At 33.6% G+C, this 17066-nt stretch overlaps 1 protein-coding gene across 4 annotated transcripts in view; it reads right to left on the bottom strand.

The window, feature by feature from the left end:
• Positions 1-17066, bottom strand: part of HNF4G (hepatocyte nuclear factor 4 gamma) — a 121659-nt gene that overhangs the window by 23337 nt on the left and 81256 nt on the right. For 3 of the 4 annotated variants that reach the window (XM_077876510.1, XM_077876511.1, XM_077876512.1), the window contains exon 4: positions 2867-3051. The exons of the other annotated variant lie outside the window; for it this stretch is intronic. In XM_077876510.1, coding sequence (XP_077732636.1) covers positions 2867-3002 — 136 coding nt within the window. In that variant the 5' untranslated portion in view covers positions 3003-3051. The remainder of the gene's footprint in view (positions 1-2866; positions 3052-17066) is intronic. 4 annotated transcript variants of the gene reach the window in all.

The following is a 17066-nucleotide window of genomic DNA, read 5'->3' on the forward strand; positions in this document are numbered from 1 at the left end:
TGATGTTAAATACAAATGTATGAGAGAAAATCCACAGATTTTATCTCTGGCTCTGATGTCTTCCACGGGTATCAGTCTGAAATGCCCGAATACCTATTTAACAACTTCACCTTAAGGTTTAATAAGAATTGCAAATTAATGTTTCAAAAACCAGAACTCTTCTATTTTTCCCCTTGAACTTGTTCTTCCTTCAGTCTTCTCCATGTCACTCAGTGGTACCATCCAGTACCTAGGACCAATACCCTGGTGGTCTTCATTGGATTTTCTCCTTCATTATTCATATCCAATCTAATACTAAGTCTATATTTGAAAGGCATATCGAATCCATAATTTTTTCCCTTTTACCATAGCCACCCTTATCCAATCAACTATAATCTTTCCCCTAAATTACTGCAATAGCCTCTTATCTAATTTTTCTGTTTCCACCCTTGCTCCCCGACTGTTTATTACCCCAAAGTGCTCTTGGAATAAGAAAGTCACATCATATTAGCCTTCTGTACCTAACCCTCAGAAACAGAATAAAGCCTATACATCTTAGGGCTGCTATAAAGCCTTGTGTGTTAAAGCCCCCTCCTACCTCTCCAATCCCATTACTTGGTACTACTTTCCATCGGCTCACTGCTCAACAGTGTTGCCATTTTAACCCCCTTGGAGTCTGCTCCCATCTCAGGAACTTGCTGTTCCTTCTGCTGGAAGGATAGTTCTTCCCCAACAAAGCCTTTGAGCTGGCTACTTGATTTCTGCTCCAATCTCACACTTTCTGTGAAATATTCTCTGAACACACATCTAAGAGTCATTGTTCATCTGCCTTTCAAGTAGAATCTAGAACCCTGATTATTTTTTAAATAACTATTTCATTTTTAAAAATTATATTATGTATTGGTATGTTCTTTCATCATCCCGCTTTACCTATAGAATATAAACTTCATGATGTTAGAGAACTCAGATTTGTCGTATGCACTCCTGTCTTCCAGCTCTCAGAACTGTGTCTGGCATAAAGTACGTGTCTAATCCATAGTTTTGAAGGAAGAGACTTTAAGAAATCCACATAAATATTTTAATTTAAATATTTCTTAAATGGATTAACATTATTGATTATACCTTTAAAATCTGTATGTACTCAAAAGACAATGAATATTTTAAGGTAATTTACTAAAAATTATAAAATTGGGGCAGCCTGGGTGGCTCGGCGGTTTAGCGCTGCCTTCAGCCCAGGGTGTGATCCTGGAGACATGGGATCGAGTCCCATGTCAGGCTCCCTGCATGGAGCCTGCTTCTCCCTCTGTCTGTGTCTCTGCCTCTCTGTCTCTCTCTTTCTCTGTGTCTCTCATGAATAAACAAATAAAATCTTTTTAAAAATTTATAAAATTGTAAGATAATATAGGCATAATAACAATTTACCATATATTGAATATAACAGAAGATAAAATAAAGGCTGTCATGCACCAATTATATTCTGTGAAAACACACATATTCTACTTACTAAAACTTCTGAGTAGACAGACATTAACCATATAGAATTTGGTCAAGTTGAGAAAAACCTTAATGTGAATATGTTTAAGGGTTTATCATGTGATGTTATAGATGTTAAAGCTAGGAATTCTTCTTTTTGGTAACATACACAAAATAGATACTAGAAATATGACAGAAGTGTTAGGATTGATTGTATTCTAGGAGATTATGGAAATATGAAAAATTCAACTCTTGCTTTCTGTTTAATGCCATACTTACATATTGTTAATATTATTACAAAACAAACAAGTTAGACAACACAAAATTCAGTTATGGTAAATACTTATGCTAAATCTGTCCTTATTTAGTAATATACAGTCTTTTTAAAAAAATCATGATCCTCTTGAGACAAATACTATTAAATATCTCTAGTCAAATCTAAACATAAGGAATAAAAAAACTGACTTCCTAAGATTTGAACTACAGGTTTCTTTCAATTCTCTTTGTGCTAAAATTTCAGAATTCATCTTCTGATGATTAAAAAGAATATTTGCACTAATAAGCTATTGTTTACTATAAATATAATGAGAACAGCAGTTGTAAAATAGAGGAGCACAGCAGAACATTCCCATATCCTGAGTACAAGATACATTCTCAGTCCTGAACTACACACACACACACACACACACACACACAGGTTTTTCAAAGTATACATAATTAGTAGATTTCAGGTGTTCTAACAATTATAAGTAATCTTGGACAAGATTTTACTTTGGGAAAAATTTAAATACGAAGTCAACAGTAAACTGTATTATATAAAGACATGAACTCTAAACAACTCATGCCTTATTTAAAGTTAAAAAGTTACAGTAGATAAATGCCAAGAGCTTCGTGAGGCTAAACATTAGCTTGTCAAGTAGTAAGGTTATAATATAAGCCTTTAATTCCTTTCATATTGTGTTTGGTGCAGAAACTTGATAGGGATTTTAGATGCAGTTTCTCATCAGTGGCCATGGAGAACTGAAATGACAGGAGGAGGCGACCAGTAAGTGCCTCCAGCGTTCCATATGTCATTTTAAATACTGCATAGAAAATGTACTTCACAGCCAGTCTGCCAATATTACTTACTACTGTGATTTACAGTAAATAAAGTAACTGCTGAAACTGTTCTTTTTACCTTAACTGGCCCATGATGGAATGCTGAGGTCACGTTATTATGCATAACTAGACTTTTAAAGAGTCTCAACACAAACCAGCCATAACATTACTAACTTAAATTTTGTGATGAAATGCACAGGCTCAGATATGTGGTCTTAAGAAGCAAGAAAACACAGAGCTGCCAGCTGGGACACTCAGCATTGCCCCTCCCATTATACCCACTTTCCTTTATATCTGCAAGCAGATGAGAACTCACCATTTGAATTATATAGAATCTGCATAGTTTCAAACTCCAACGTTGTGTAAGTTGGATCCAAAACCTCGCTGTAATTTGCCATCTCCATGTCCAGTATCGGTTCCGATACCCTCATCATTGATTTAGAGACACACATACAAGTGGCACCGCAGGCCAGTGCGTGTGATGGCTGTTGGGCTTCCGATCTGTGAGTGGTAATCCAAAGTTAACTGTAACTGTTAGCAGTGGGTTATGTGCTGCAGTGGGAGGAGCTGTAAAACTGTAAACTCCTCCACGGGCGATATTCTGCTCATTTCTTTCTCTTTTATGGCATGCGAAAGCAATTCCTTGTGATAATCTTGGAATGCTTCATGGAATCACCTTATCTGAAGTGCTTAGTGGACTAACATGATTTCCTAAATTGATTTCCAGTAGACAATAAATGATGTCATTAAGTAGTTAAAAATAGAAGAGAGAATCTCTTGGGTTTCAAGCATTTATAGCATGATTTATCCTATGTAAGAGGACGAAAGCACCTACCACATGTTCTAAAAGATGGGCTTTTACTGTTAGAAATTTGATGTTAAGATGGTAAGTGGACACTTGACATAGGCACTTAACAATTTCAATTTTTCTTACTGTACAATCAAGCTAACTTTGTTTATTTTGGGGTAAAACATTTATGATTTGAAATGACGGGGATTTAGGATATATTCCAGTAGTAGCCTGGACATAACCTTAATATGACTTAACATATTCTCCTTCACTATCTACTTACATTCGAATCTGTCTCCCTTGAATGTTTGGAAACTTCCCAAGGACAGTACCACTACAGTTGCTAGTACATTGTAGCCACTCTAATAAACAAGAACCATGTGAGTAAGGTTCCGTTTCTTTTGGCTTCTAATGGCTATTAAATTCTAGGCCCTAAACTGAAATAAAATTATCCCTAACGTGTGGATCTATATACATTCCCATCATCAACCTAATATCTAGCATCCATATAGCACATATAGCTTTTACATGCACATGTGATAGGGGACATTTAGAATTTGGGGGAACATTTAGAAGAGAGTATTCAATGGTTTTATTTTACTTCTGAGAATATGTTTATTGATTTTATATTCCAAGAAAGAATTCTAGCCACATTTATATAATATAAAGTCAGAATCTCATTTCCTACATTTGTTAAAAACTATGGCATAGTAATATTTCTAATTCAATTTCTTAATACCATTAATTTTGTGAATATTATATCTTAGAAATACTTATATTTTTCATCTGGGAAGCCCGGTCTCTTAAAATAAACTCAAAACCACGTGAAGAATTTGTGAAGAAAACAGTGGAGTCATTTTAGCATCCAGATTCACTCAATCAAACAGTGATCACTGGAATAGTCCGCTTGTCTTCATATCTTGTAGCACTCCTAATTGTGAAGGTACTATCTGAAGGATCTATTTGAGGGACTGATTCTCTCTAGTGAAGGCCAACTGTACTTAATCGGTTTTTGGAGACATGGACAGTATCCCATGGTTTTCATTTGCATGAATTAGTTCTCACTTGTGGTGAAATAACATGGACATGTTTCCTTGTGAACCAAAGCAGTGAACTGTGCATAGCCCACAGTCTTTCTCGTCTGTGTAGTGACTAAACAAGGTGAGGAATATCACCCATAAAAGTGTTCCAACAGAAGGAGAAGAAGAAAAAGGTAGACAGTCATTAATTTGTAGGACTCAAAACACTAAGAGAAGTGTGGGTATAGCTCAAGAGAACAACACTATCGTTCTACTTCATCCCGTGCCCACGAGTGGCATCACTATTGAATCAGGGCATTTTCATTGAGTGGAGAAGGGGCTACAGATTTATCTCAGAACAGATCCTCAAGTAGTCACTAGCAATTAATCAGAGCTGGCTTTCAAGATAAAACCTGTTTCCCATCCATGCTATTGTAAATTATTTTCTCCATTTTATAGAGTCAAAAACTTGAGAATTTCCAGAAGATATAGCAGATCCAAATAGCAGGCATATCTCCTCAAGTGGGCAGTTTGTCTTCCTAATGATATTCAGATGTGGAAACACCCACAGCATCCAGTCAGCCTCAGTCTAGCAAAGGGAAATTTCTCTTTAGGTTTTAGAGTCTCAAGAAATTACAAAGTACAGTAGAAGTCTTCTTTTCTTAAATGCTGGGATTGGTAGTTTACTGAACTGGTTAAGCAAATAAAATAATTAAAACAGAATTGCGAAAATGGTGTATCCATACTTAATAGAGTAATTGACTTAAATTTGTAAATTGCTACTGTTTTGTTGGATAACCAAGACTTTTTGTTCAAATAAGTATTCACTGCTTGTGATTCTTTATTACATTTTTGTTTGTATAAATCTCACACACTGCCTTTGATGTCTAGTTTCCTTTTTTTAAAAACGGAGGAAAAAAGTCAAAACTAGCAGTAAAACCTAAATGCAGAAGCCTTCTAGAATTTTATATGTTTTCAAAACATTTTATACATTTTAATCAACTTGCTTTTAGCCACTTCCAAAGTATTCCCCTAGGTTTTTATTGGGGAAAAAAAATCTCTTTTAACATTCATGTTTTAGCAAATTATGCAATGTTTAACTAAATCATGATGAAATAACAAGAACAGATGACATAACCATGCTACATAATGAATACAATTGATGACTATATATAGTTGGTCAGATGGTGGTCAGGGTACATTGCAACACTATTCAGAATAGCCAAGTTGGAAATAATATAAATGTCCATAAATGGAAGGAAAAGAGTATGCTATACAATGAAATACTATTCAGCCTTAAAAAGGAATAAACTATTGATACATACTACACCATGGATAAGCTTTAAAAATGTTATGCTCGGGCAGCCCCAGTGGCTCAGTGGTTTAGCACCGCCTTCCGCCCAGGGCGTGATCCTGGAGACCAGGGATCGAGTCCCACGTCAGGCTCCCTGCATGGAGCCTGCTTCTCCCTCTGCCTCTCTCTCTCACTCTCCCTCTCTCTGTCTCTAATAAATTAATAAAACCTTTAAAAAAAGCCATTATGCTCAATAAAATAAGCCAGTCACAGAAAAAGATACTACATAATTACACCAAAACGAGAAATCTATAGTCAAACTCATAGATCCAAAGAGAAGAATGGGGTTGCCGGGGGGAGGGAAAAATGGGGGGGGGGGTGGCTAATCAAAAAGTATAAAATTTCAGTTAAGGAAGATGAATAAGCTATAAACAATCACTGTACAACACTGTAACTGTCAATAATATGGTACTGTACACTTAGAGTTTTGTTAAAAGAGTAGGACTCATGTTACTGTTCTTACTAAAATAAAATAAACTAGTTTATGAAGAAAATCTAAACTATATCATGGGAAAATGATCAACCTTATCAGTAATCAGAAAAAATGTAAAATAAAACAATGAAGGCTGTTAAACAAAAAAAAAAGATTCCTACTACTTAAGGAAGTTAGCCTACCCTGGAAACAAATTAGTACATTCCACAAAAGGAAGTTGAAAACTGAGTTAACCCGGGAAGTTGGCTAAAGGGAGATTAGAGTTTTTCTCATATTGATTTTAACATGAGATAACTTGTTAGTAGTTGATTTCCTTATGACCAATCCCTTCTCTCTACTTCTAAAGTTAATTGGGCTAAATTCAGAATATTTCTATTTGCTTAAAAAAAGAGTAGGGGAAGGACAATGAGATGGATGAGGAAGCAAAGAAAAAAGGAAAAGAAGAAAATGTCAGAGAAGCAATTTTAGTCATGGTTACTTTTAGATTTCTAGTTATGCCTCATATCAAAGCGAATATCACATTCTTTAGTATTTTTTGTGTTTTCCATACAATAGTGATTGTGGAATTTTCATAATTTAGTGGAAGTGATTTTTGGAAACATTGTCCATGGCATAATTGTACAAAATAAAAATTATATAATTTAAATATATAAACCTTAAATACACAAAGTTATGGTATTTGCATATTTTCACATTGAAGTTCAGTTATTTTCAGGAAAAAGACAGATGGATAACATACAGGGAGCTTTTCATTATTGCTTTACCAAGTACTTCTTATAGGTAACATTCATTAAGGCTACATTAGATTAAAAGCTTAAGTAGTTATTAAAAGAACTATATTAATTTTATGCCTAGGTGATATAGAAACAATTATCCTTAAGTAAATGAGACTTACTAAACCCGACGTTCATCATTAATTTATGAGTACTTTTAAGCTTACTATGAAAGGTTTAATTGGGAAAAACATCAAAAATTCATGCTAATTCCTACAAGTAATTTATAATAAGTAGCATACATTTTCTAAAGTAGAAATATATTAAGTTAATCTAGGTCCAAAAATATAAATGTATATGATAAACTATGACCTACTGAAAATCTCTCTTAACAGAGGTCACTTTGTAGTATATGTTCGGTAAGCTGGGCAAAATGTTGCTGTTCTTCAGGGTGCTATCATGGTTTGTAGACAAAGATGTACCCTCTTAGCCTGGTCAGGGCGAATACCCCATAGAGAAAGACACGGACTTGTAGATAAAAGGTCTATTTAAAAAAGTGCAACTTATATTCTTGAAGAATGTTTCTCTCAGAGCAATGATTTTCTAAGCCAATATGTGAAATACGATATTTAAATTTCTTTAAAGATGAAAACTACATGGTGTTTAAAGAAGACAATAACTCACTTCACTATTGACTATTCAGGATAATAGCAGAAGCATTTCTATCTTATCTGTAAGACTATTAAGTCTGTTAAATTGTTCTATATTCCATATTTGATTTAATCATTCCTTCATAGAATGAGTTAAAGTAGAAAACAGGTAATAAAAATCAAGGTTATTTTCATAAAATAATTTTCGTGAAAATGATCTTGACTTTTCTTAGCCTGTTTTCTAAATTATGTAAAATAATTTTCATGAAAATAATTTGGAATGTTAATATCAATATTAAAACATTACACTTTAAAGTTAGAGTTAGTAAACTTTGTTCTGTAAGCTGATTTCTTTGAGGTTACTTTTTGTTAGCCAAAATATTATATTAACACCAAAAGAACATTAGTAGTTTCTCTTCTTTCTGTATTTCACCTTTTCAAGTATGACGATTACATAAATGTGATCTCTAAAGGTTAGATGAAGAAGAATAACTATCCACATCAGCTCAGTGTGGTTTTCAATGTAAGGAAACCATTAAGTAGAGAAACTGCCCAGTAAAGTGATGTATTAATCTAAAGCAAAGCCACCTTCCACTTCTCAAAAATGACTTAACTAAAAAAAAAAAAAAAAAAATCATTATTTTCCTTGCTGTCACTGTCTTAACCTAACCATCAGTCATCTTTTGAAACAGAAATTTTGTCTCTTCTCTACTTTAATAGGGAAAACAAGCATATTAAAAAATTTAAAGAAACAAAACAGACATTTTAATCTTCAGAGCAAGTTGTGATTACCAACATGCAAAGAAAGAAATTTGGAACTGACTGTAATGATGAGATTCTATTTTCAAAGAGCTTCATAAATCCTTTCTTAAAGTCCAGATTATATAGCATTTTTATATAAACCAAAACAATTTCCCTTGTCTTTTTTTTCTTTTTACATCTGACAATCAAGCAATAATCAGCAGAACCACATAACTCGCTTAATCAAAGTCATTCCCAATGTTAAAAATGATCTACTACGATTATTTTGAAACACACTTCTAACCTAAAATTGCTGAAAACTTTTAGTATTTAAACTGAACTTATGGAGATTTTGTTTACATATTTTTATAATTCTCTTTATAAATAATTATAATTATCCATGGCTCATTGTTCAATTTATATTGCTTTTTAAATCATGACCATAGTCCAAGGAAGTAATTGTAAATAGTTATTTTAGATTCATCTTTTATCTGATCAATGCAAATAATTCCCATCACTACTAAAAGAATGCCATTTTCTAGTAAAATCTAAGTACACTGGACAAAGATGGACCCTATGAAACAGCTGAATTAGTTTAAAAATATGTTACTATTCTTTATAATATTCATGATTTACTTCAACTATTCATATTTTTCCGATTTTCTCATTAAAACATCTGATTATTATTTAAAAGTAGTTATAGAAATAAATAAGATAAAGTTTTGACTTTACTCAAAACTAAAAAAGAGTGGAGACTTTATTAGCATGAAATCAGTTACTGTTAGGCTAGACCAAGAGGGACTGTACAGCCAAGTTGTAAATGTAACCAAGAAAACATTCTGAGAAACAGCGAAATGGTGATAGGAGAAATCTGCATATATTAAACCTACTTTCAAGGTCAGTTGCCTTGTGATTCAAAACAGACTCTCCTTTTCAGAAGATAAGGAGCTGATTAGTACTAAATTATTAACTGGAATATAGATTATACTGTACGGAAAATAAAAAAATCTGAATATAAGGGACGTTAGGATTCGACAGCTACTTATTTCTGCATCGCCTTTTTACAATGGCTATTACCATTGTTGCTACTGTCAACTCAGCAAAGTTAGTCAGAATATTCAAGATTGTGGTGGCATTCTGATATCAAAGTTGCTGCATTATGCAAAATGAAGGGAAGGAAGTTATCAGTGTTGTCCAGTACCTATTTCAAATATGTTCTGAAGAAGTATAATGTTTAATAAAAATAGCAGCAGTTTTACTAGCTGGGTGCAAAGTTAAGATTTGAATATTTTGAACAAACATATTGTGGCCATAAAATTTAGATAGGAACCGTATCTATCCATCCATCTAGCCATCCATCCATCCATCCATCCACCCAGCCTACTTACATAAATACATACATGAGAGTTATTGTTTCTTCATTTAAAAAAAAGTAGTAACAGACCATACACACAGTCAGAGTAAAGAACTGCTCAACATTCCTCTTTAATGCTTTTTTTATATAATAGGAAGAACAACATATTACTGTGATACTTGATTTATATAAAACTAAATAATATTTACCACTCTGTTTAATAAAGGTAAGTATGTGATTGACTCAACTGAAATATTACATTAATTCCACCTCCTTTTAGATACATTTATTTTTGAAAAAAGCAACTGGGTTTTTGAAAATACCATAATGAAGTGTTTCTTTTGGGATAAAAATACAGGACAAAATGAAAATGATATTAATAGCAAGCAAATATTAATGTAATTTGAACTATACATCATAGTAAGCTTGTGGCCTTTGGCAAAAGTGTTGAATTTCAAAATTAAAGTAACGCAGGCTATTATCACTCTCAAATAAGTAATTTGTAATTGTTTAATGTTTAACTTGTACATTAGGTCAGTGATTCACAGATTCTGCTATGCATTAGAATCATCTGGAAAAGTTTTGAAGACCTCAAGGCCCAAGTTACATCATATATTAATTAAATTAGAATGTAGGGTGGAGTCAGGTATCGGAGTTTTAAAAAATCTGTAGGTGATTCCAATGTGCAAGAAAGTCTAGAAACCACTGCTTTAAGCTGTAAGTTCCTGAAGGCAAAGACTTTATATTCTTTACTTATTATTATATCTCCAGGCCCAGAATAGTGTCTGCCATATGGTCAACACTCCCCAAATAATTATTGAAAGTATGAATAAAATACATATGCAAATAATTAACTTTGACACAGCAGAGCATTTATATGGAGTACATAAGTATATTTTTTATGCCAAGCACTTTTCGAGTCATTATGTATTTTTACGTGAACAATGAGAAAATTTCTGCCCTCATGAAACTTATAATCATGTAATAATAATTTATATCTTTATAAAGAGATGGATAAATAAAACCACTGTCTTTCCACTGGATCTACAAAGCTGGGCTGAAAAATATCATTAGCATTTTATACACTTAGACTTTGAAATAGCTAATTTACTGCTTTGTAGGTAAATATAAAGAGGTATAAATCCTCTTATTCACGAATTCCTCAATGACTGTCTTAATTTACACTATTGTTTATTCTTAGGTATTTCAGAGGGACCATGCTGCAAAAACTGAATTGGCAAATAGAACCTTTGCTCCTAGGAGAAACAGAAGATTAAGTTCCTGTGAGCCTCTGATCCCATTTTTATCAACCAATCAATTTGCAACCTGGCTTTATGTGGTTTCTGTTCAAGACCCCTTATCTAATACATACATGTACATATCGTTGATTCATTAACATTGAACTCGCAGCATTATAACTCATGCTTGAATGAAGCTCATCTAAAATGTATTTTCTCTGTAAGGCATATCCCAGCCTTCCTGCAGTTTAGGAATACTAGACAGTACTTTAGCACCACACTTGGGGGGCCTTTAAAATAGCAAAATCACCAACAAAAAGCACAAATATGAGAAAAACATGGCATTAAATATGTTATGAAAAGGATATTTATTGGTATGAGAGCTGAAACATGAAGGCAGAGCATTGCCTTATATAATCTCAACTGGGAACATGCTCATCCAGCAACTTAAACTTTTTACCAGTCAGCAGATCCACGAATGACTGCAAACGGACCTTGATTTTGAGGTTAGAATATATTTTACAAGTAGGCATATGTGTAATCACGGAATCTGCAAATAATAAAGATCCACTATATATATATATATATATATATATATATATATATATATATATACATGCATTATTACTGACATTTTCAATATGCAAGAAAAAGAAAGATATTCATTGGTGGTGTAACATATTAATTATACATTGAAAAAAAGAAAACTTCCTGAGAATTATAAAGTTCTTTGTAGTCTTTCAAATAGAAAGTTTCAAATAGAAACTATATATATATAGTTTTTAAATTAAATTTTTAAAAAGCTATGTGACCATATATCTGTTATTATTATTTGGGTTTAAATGTAAAGAAACAATTGATAGATATTAATAAATCCATTCTCTTTGAGGTTTGTCCATTTCTGTTGATCCAACCTCCTAATGTTTGTAAGTCATTTTATTTGATACAAGAAATCAAACAATAACTTTCAATACTAGGCCCTTAAAAGTAAGAACTATATTTCTAAATCTTTAATACAAAAAAAAAAATCAGCCAGGGCACCTGGGTGGCACAGTTGGTTAAGCACCCGATCCTTGGTTTTGCCTCAGATGGAGCCTGGCGTCAGGTCCGTGCTCAGCACTGAGTCTACTTAAGATTCTCTCTCTCTCTCTGTGCCCCTCCCCTGCCTAAGATAAATAAATAAATCTTTAAAAAAAATCAGCCAGTAATTTCACTGTGATACTGGGTTATGACAGTAAATGGAATGTTTGTTCAGACAAGCACCTGAACCTTTGCTCCTTGCAGAAATAGAGGGTTAAGTTCCTGTGAACTTCTGATTGCATTCTCATCAACCAATCAATCTGCAACCTGGCTTTATGTGGGTTTCTGTTCAAAGACCCCTTATCTAATTATATTATATCTATATATTATATAGATATAAAATATATATACACACTAACTTTAATTAGAGCAATTTCATGTTTCAGTGATTAATATGCATCATGATAGCAGAAATATTTTCTTCTAACTGTTCTCCTCTCAGTTGTGGAAAAGAAAATGAAAAAGAACAAGCAATTTAGGTTAGAATTATGGACCTCTGGAAAAATGTAAAACACAAATATGTAAAATTTAAATAAATATTTGTATCAGAATACTAGGAGCAAAAACTTATTTTGCTTAAGTGTTAAAAGCACATCATAATAATTTTTATTGTATTACCACTATTATTAAATGAAAATGAGTAAAAAATTAATATCAAGTAGAGAAAGCTATTATAGTAAAATTTTATAGTATCTGATCTATTTTTCACAAGAGCTAAAGCTTATACAGTTTTGATGGGACTCTTGAAAAGAAATAAATTTCTGGAAACACACTGCCAAGGCCTGGACAGGAACCAGAAGGGGCTCATGCCAGTGATGGTCCTTGAAATTGAAGTTTCATTAGCTTCTCTTGAAATCTAACCCCGACTTACCAAATACCATAACTGTCTTTATTTAAAATTATATTTTCTGATTCTTCCTTTACCTGTGGGGCAACTCCCCCTTTTTTCTTCCTTATCCACCTCATAAATATTCTTTTTTTTTTTTTTTTTAGCTTACTGCTATTTTATTTTCTTTTGGAATCTCATGCATTTAAAATTACCATCACTATTTAGAAATATGATTCCAAATTTTTATCACGATTACTCCATTGCAAAATATAATTTTGCATCATCTACCAACTGAGCCAACCAGGTGTCCTATAACCTTAAGTTTTGGTTAATCCTTTTTACCCCAGAATGCTTTTCTGTCATATACAGTAAAAGTTTTCCACAATATTATAAGTGGGGACCAAAAACTTCAATCTGGTTACTGTGAAGTTAAAAAAATGACCCAGGTGAGCCTACAGAACTAGTTGGTTTAGAGGTGAAATGTCAGGCGGCTTAATCCAAGTCTTTCCAGGCTTCAGAGGTAGTTTGGACATGATAACATTTGTCCACTAAGGCTAAAATATTAATGGAGAAGGTTCTGGATATTGTCATTGGTTAGAATTACACCAAGAATATAAGAATTGCCAAATATTATCCCCAAACTCTTATTATTGTGAAACAGGTCATTGCACATTATATACATATACATATATATGTATATACATAAAATTATAAATATAAAGTAGAACTCATTTTACCACAGCAAACAAAAAGCTTTCCTTGCTGATTTTCCTAACTTGATCCTGGTATAATTATTCTTCCAGTAATACACACACACACAATATTAACAATTACAGCAAATTTAGCCCACTTTAATCTTATCAATTCAATAACCAAGTCAGATTTATCCTAAATAATACGTTTCTCATTTATCCCTAGCTATTCATTCTGTTTCCTAACGCAAGATACAATCACTTCCTGTGTGAGCTACTGCAACAGCCTCCTAATCTTTCACTTGCCCCTCATTCATTCCATTATGTTTATTCTATTCTGTGTATAGGTGACTATTTCTAAAATAACTTTTTTATGATGTTATTCTGATAAAAAATGTAATGACTCTAAGAACTTAAAAAGCATATAGCATGGACATAAACACATAAGGTAGGTTTTCAAAATTACTCATGGTACAACATTAAATGATGAAACATTTCTCAAGACAATCATTTTAGGTCAGACTGATCTTGTAATTTCTGGAGTCTTTTCTCCTCACTGAGGAAGAGGTTAGGTATGTAATTATAGAATGTTTTGAATGGGTTACTCATATCTCCTTTTATTGTCTCCAACTCAAAGCAATTCTTTCTAGGGTTATATAATCTTACCTAGTTATTCATATTCCTTATTGTATCTAGCACAATACTATGCATATAATGCATGTAACAAATTCTTATTTAACAAATATATTAATAGAAAGTCAACCCACATGAATATCATAGGTTTCTAAAAGGTGCTCATATCTCTGTGTTCAAATTCTAATCTATGGCTAGATGGGAGTGTATAGTTGCAAAACCTTATCGTGCTATACTTATGTATCGGTATTATACTTCAATAGAGTATAAAAATTAATCCACCATAGATTGTACCTTAAAGAAGTGTTACTATTTCTAGCAGTTTAAGGTAGCCCATATAAAGTGTTTTTATTAAATGTTTTCATTTTTTGGCACACAGCAGCCCATTAAGAATATTATTGGAGAAGTGACAGTGATTAACAGTATTATGAAAAATACAGAATAGCAAATATACAGGGAGCTATTTTTTCTGGTCAGTTATAATCAATTAATTTTGTTAATGAAATGTCTTGGTAAGTTTTTTTTTACTAAGTTTAACACACTCTTCAGTATTATGGATTTTGGGGAGGTTTTAAAAAATCCATTGAGTCCCTCTATGTAAAAAAAAAAAACAATCTTCAGTAACTCCCTAGATCCTTACAAACTACTAGTTTCTTGTATAATGCTATTGTACCTATGAGCTTCCCCGTAAATTTAATGTACTCAAAGAAGATTCACATATATACCTCTTCACTTCTTCATTTATTGTTCATCACCAGGGTCCAGAATATTTTTTTTAAGATTTTATTTATTCCTGAGAGACACACAGAGAGGCAGAGACACAGGCAGAGGGAGAGGCAGGCTCCCTGCAGGGAGCCTGATGTGGGACTCGATCCTGGATCCCGGGATCACGTCCTGAGCCAAAGGTAGATGCTAAACAACTGAGCCACCCAGATGCTTCCGGGGTCCAGAATATCGAGACAATTACTTTATTATGTATGTAGCAATGGAATCAATGTGTTTTGTTTGTATGACTGAGGGAAGAAGAAAATGATTTTTTTTTTTCTATAAGAAGAAGCCCTTGCAGCAATAGGACTTAGGGATTACTTAGCCTATCAGAAAATGATGGAGATATAATGTTCAAATCCTTGATTCTAGAAGGCTAAATTAGCATCTAGGAAAAGCACGATGGGGGAAGAAATCCATCATCCTATGGATTCAAGGAGGTTACTATTCTTTCGCATCTTTGACTGACTTTCCCTTTTTTATGCCATCTGTTTCATGGTATGCTTCAGTTCACTTTGTCCACCTATTTAAAGACAAGAACCAAACTCCAGTGAAAGTATTTCCATTATGTAGGTATGGCATAATTCCAGCTTTATATTAACTTATATGTAATATCTCTCTTAAAAAAATGGAATATCATGCTTGAAATACCACTCCACCAAAATTTAGGTGGCATATTAGGAAAATCATCAAACCATAGCAGTAGTTCTTAATGAAGGGTGATTTTTGCCAGCCCCAGGGAACATCTAAAGATGTCTGGAAACATTTTTGGTTGTGACAACTGAGAGAGAAAGGGAGGTGATACTGATATTTAGTGGGTATAGGCCAGAGATGCTGCAAACACCTTCCAGTGACAGAGTGATGATGGTTCAGGGCAAAGAATCACTAGGTCAAATGTCAATAATGCTGAGGTTGGGAAACCTTGACCTACACCTGGGTTATGTGTCCTCATTTAAAATTAAAAATATTTTGAATGCGAATCAATAGTAATAATGTATTAAGCATTTTGAAAATAGCAAGGATCAACTGTGATCATATGCTTGAGCCTTTTGGAAATTTAAAGAACTGCTTAATCATTATTTATTTAAACTTATTATAAAATAAATGTTTACATAAATATATTATGATATATATTCTAAGCTATATATACATAGCCCCTTAAACAGTATCTCCATAGACAGGCAGTAATACATACATAAAAACTTAAATAGGGGTGCCTGGGTGGCTCAGATAGTTAAATGTCTGCCTTTGCTCAGGTCATGATCTCTGGGTCCTTGGATTGAGCCCCCCACATCGAGGGCTCCCTGCCCAGTGGGGAGTCTGCTTCTCTCTCTCCCTCTGCCCCCTGCTTATGCTCTCTCTCTCTTTCTCTCTCAAATGAATGAATAGAATCTATGAACTAATATCAAGCATAGCAATTGTAATTGTTGTGCAGAATCTTTTACAAAGAAGTCTAACAATATAGCTTTTTCCCCCCACTGAAAAAGAGCTTTGTTGCCTCCAAAGTTAATTTTAATAACCACATATTATGAAGGGAGACATACAATAACAGGAGATAGGGAGTGAACTGTAACTTTATAATAAATATGTAACAGGAATTTTAAAAGACAGTTTTCATTCAAAAGATAGTGATTGCATTTTTTAAAAAAATTGTTTATTTATTTATTCATGAGAGACACAGAGAGAGAGAGAGAGGCAGAGACACAGGCAGAGGGAGAAGCAGGGAGCCCGACACGGGACTCGATCCCAGGTCTCCGGGATCATGCCCTGGGCTGAAGGCGGCACTAAACCGTTGAGCCACCCAGGCTGCCCTGATTGCATTTTTTAATGTCGTTAAAAATACGCTCTTATTATAGTATCTTTGAATTTTCTATTTGTGCGTTTTCTTAACTGGACTGTCAGCCCGATAGTCACTTACACTCAGTTTTCTGTGATATCTTTGCTGTTTTAGCAGCAAGGCAGGTCTTACACTCTAAAGTGTGGCAATCTCACCTTCTCTCAGGGTTGCAATTATATATATATGAATACACACATGATATATAAACATATAGATATAGGTATGAACAGGCAGAGAGAGATAGACACAAAGACAGAAACAAAGTCAGACTAACAGGCCTGTTCTCTCATCCAGCTGCATCTTGGATGTCTCTCGACTAGCTCATACTCAACATGCGCTCTATTGTCTTCAGAAAGTACTTCTACATTCCTGAGTCGAATCTACTTCT

This window comes from Canis aureus, chromosome 28, assembly GCF_053574225.1.
Source record: "Canis aureus isolate CA01 chromosome 28, VMU_Caureus_v.1.0, whole genome shotgun sequence".
Lineage (NCBI taxonomy): Eukaryota > Metazoa > Chordata > Mammalia > Carnivora > Canidae > Canis > Canis aureus.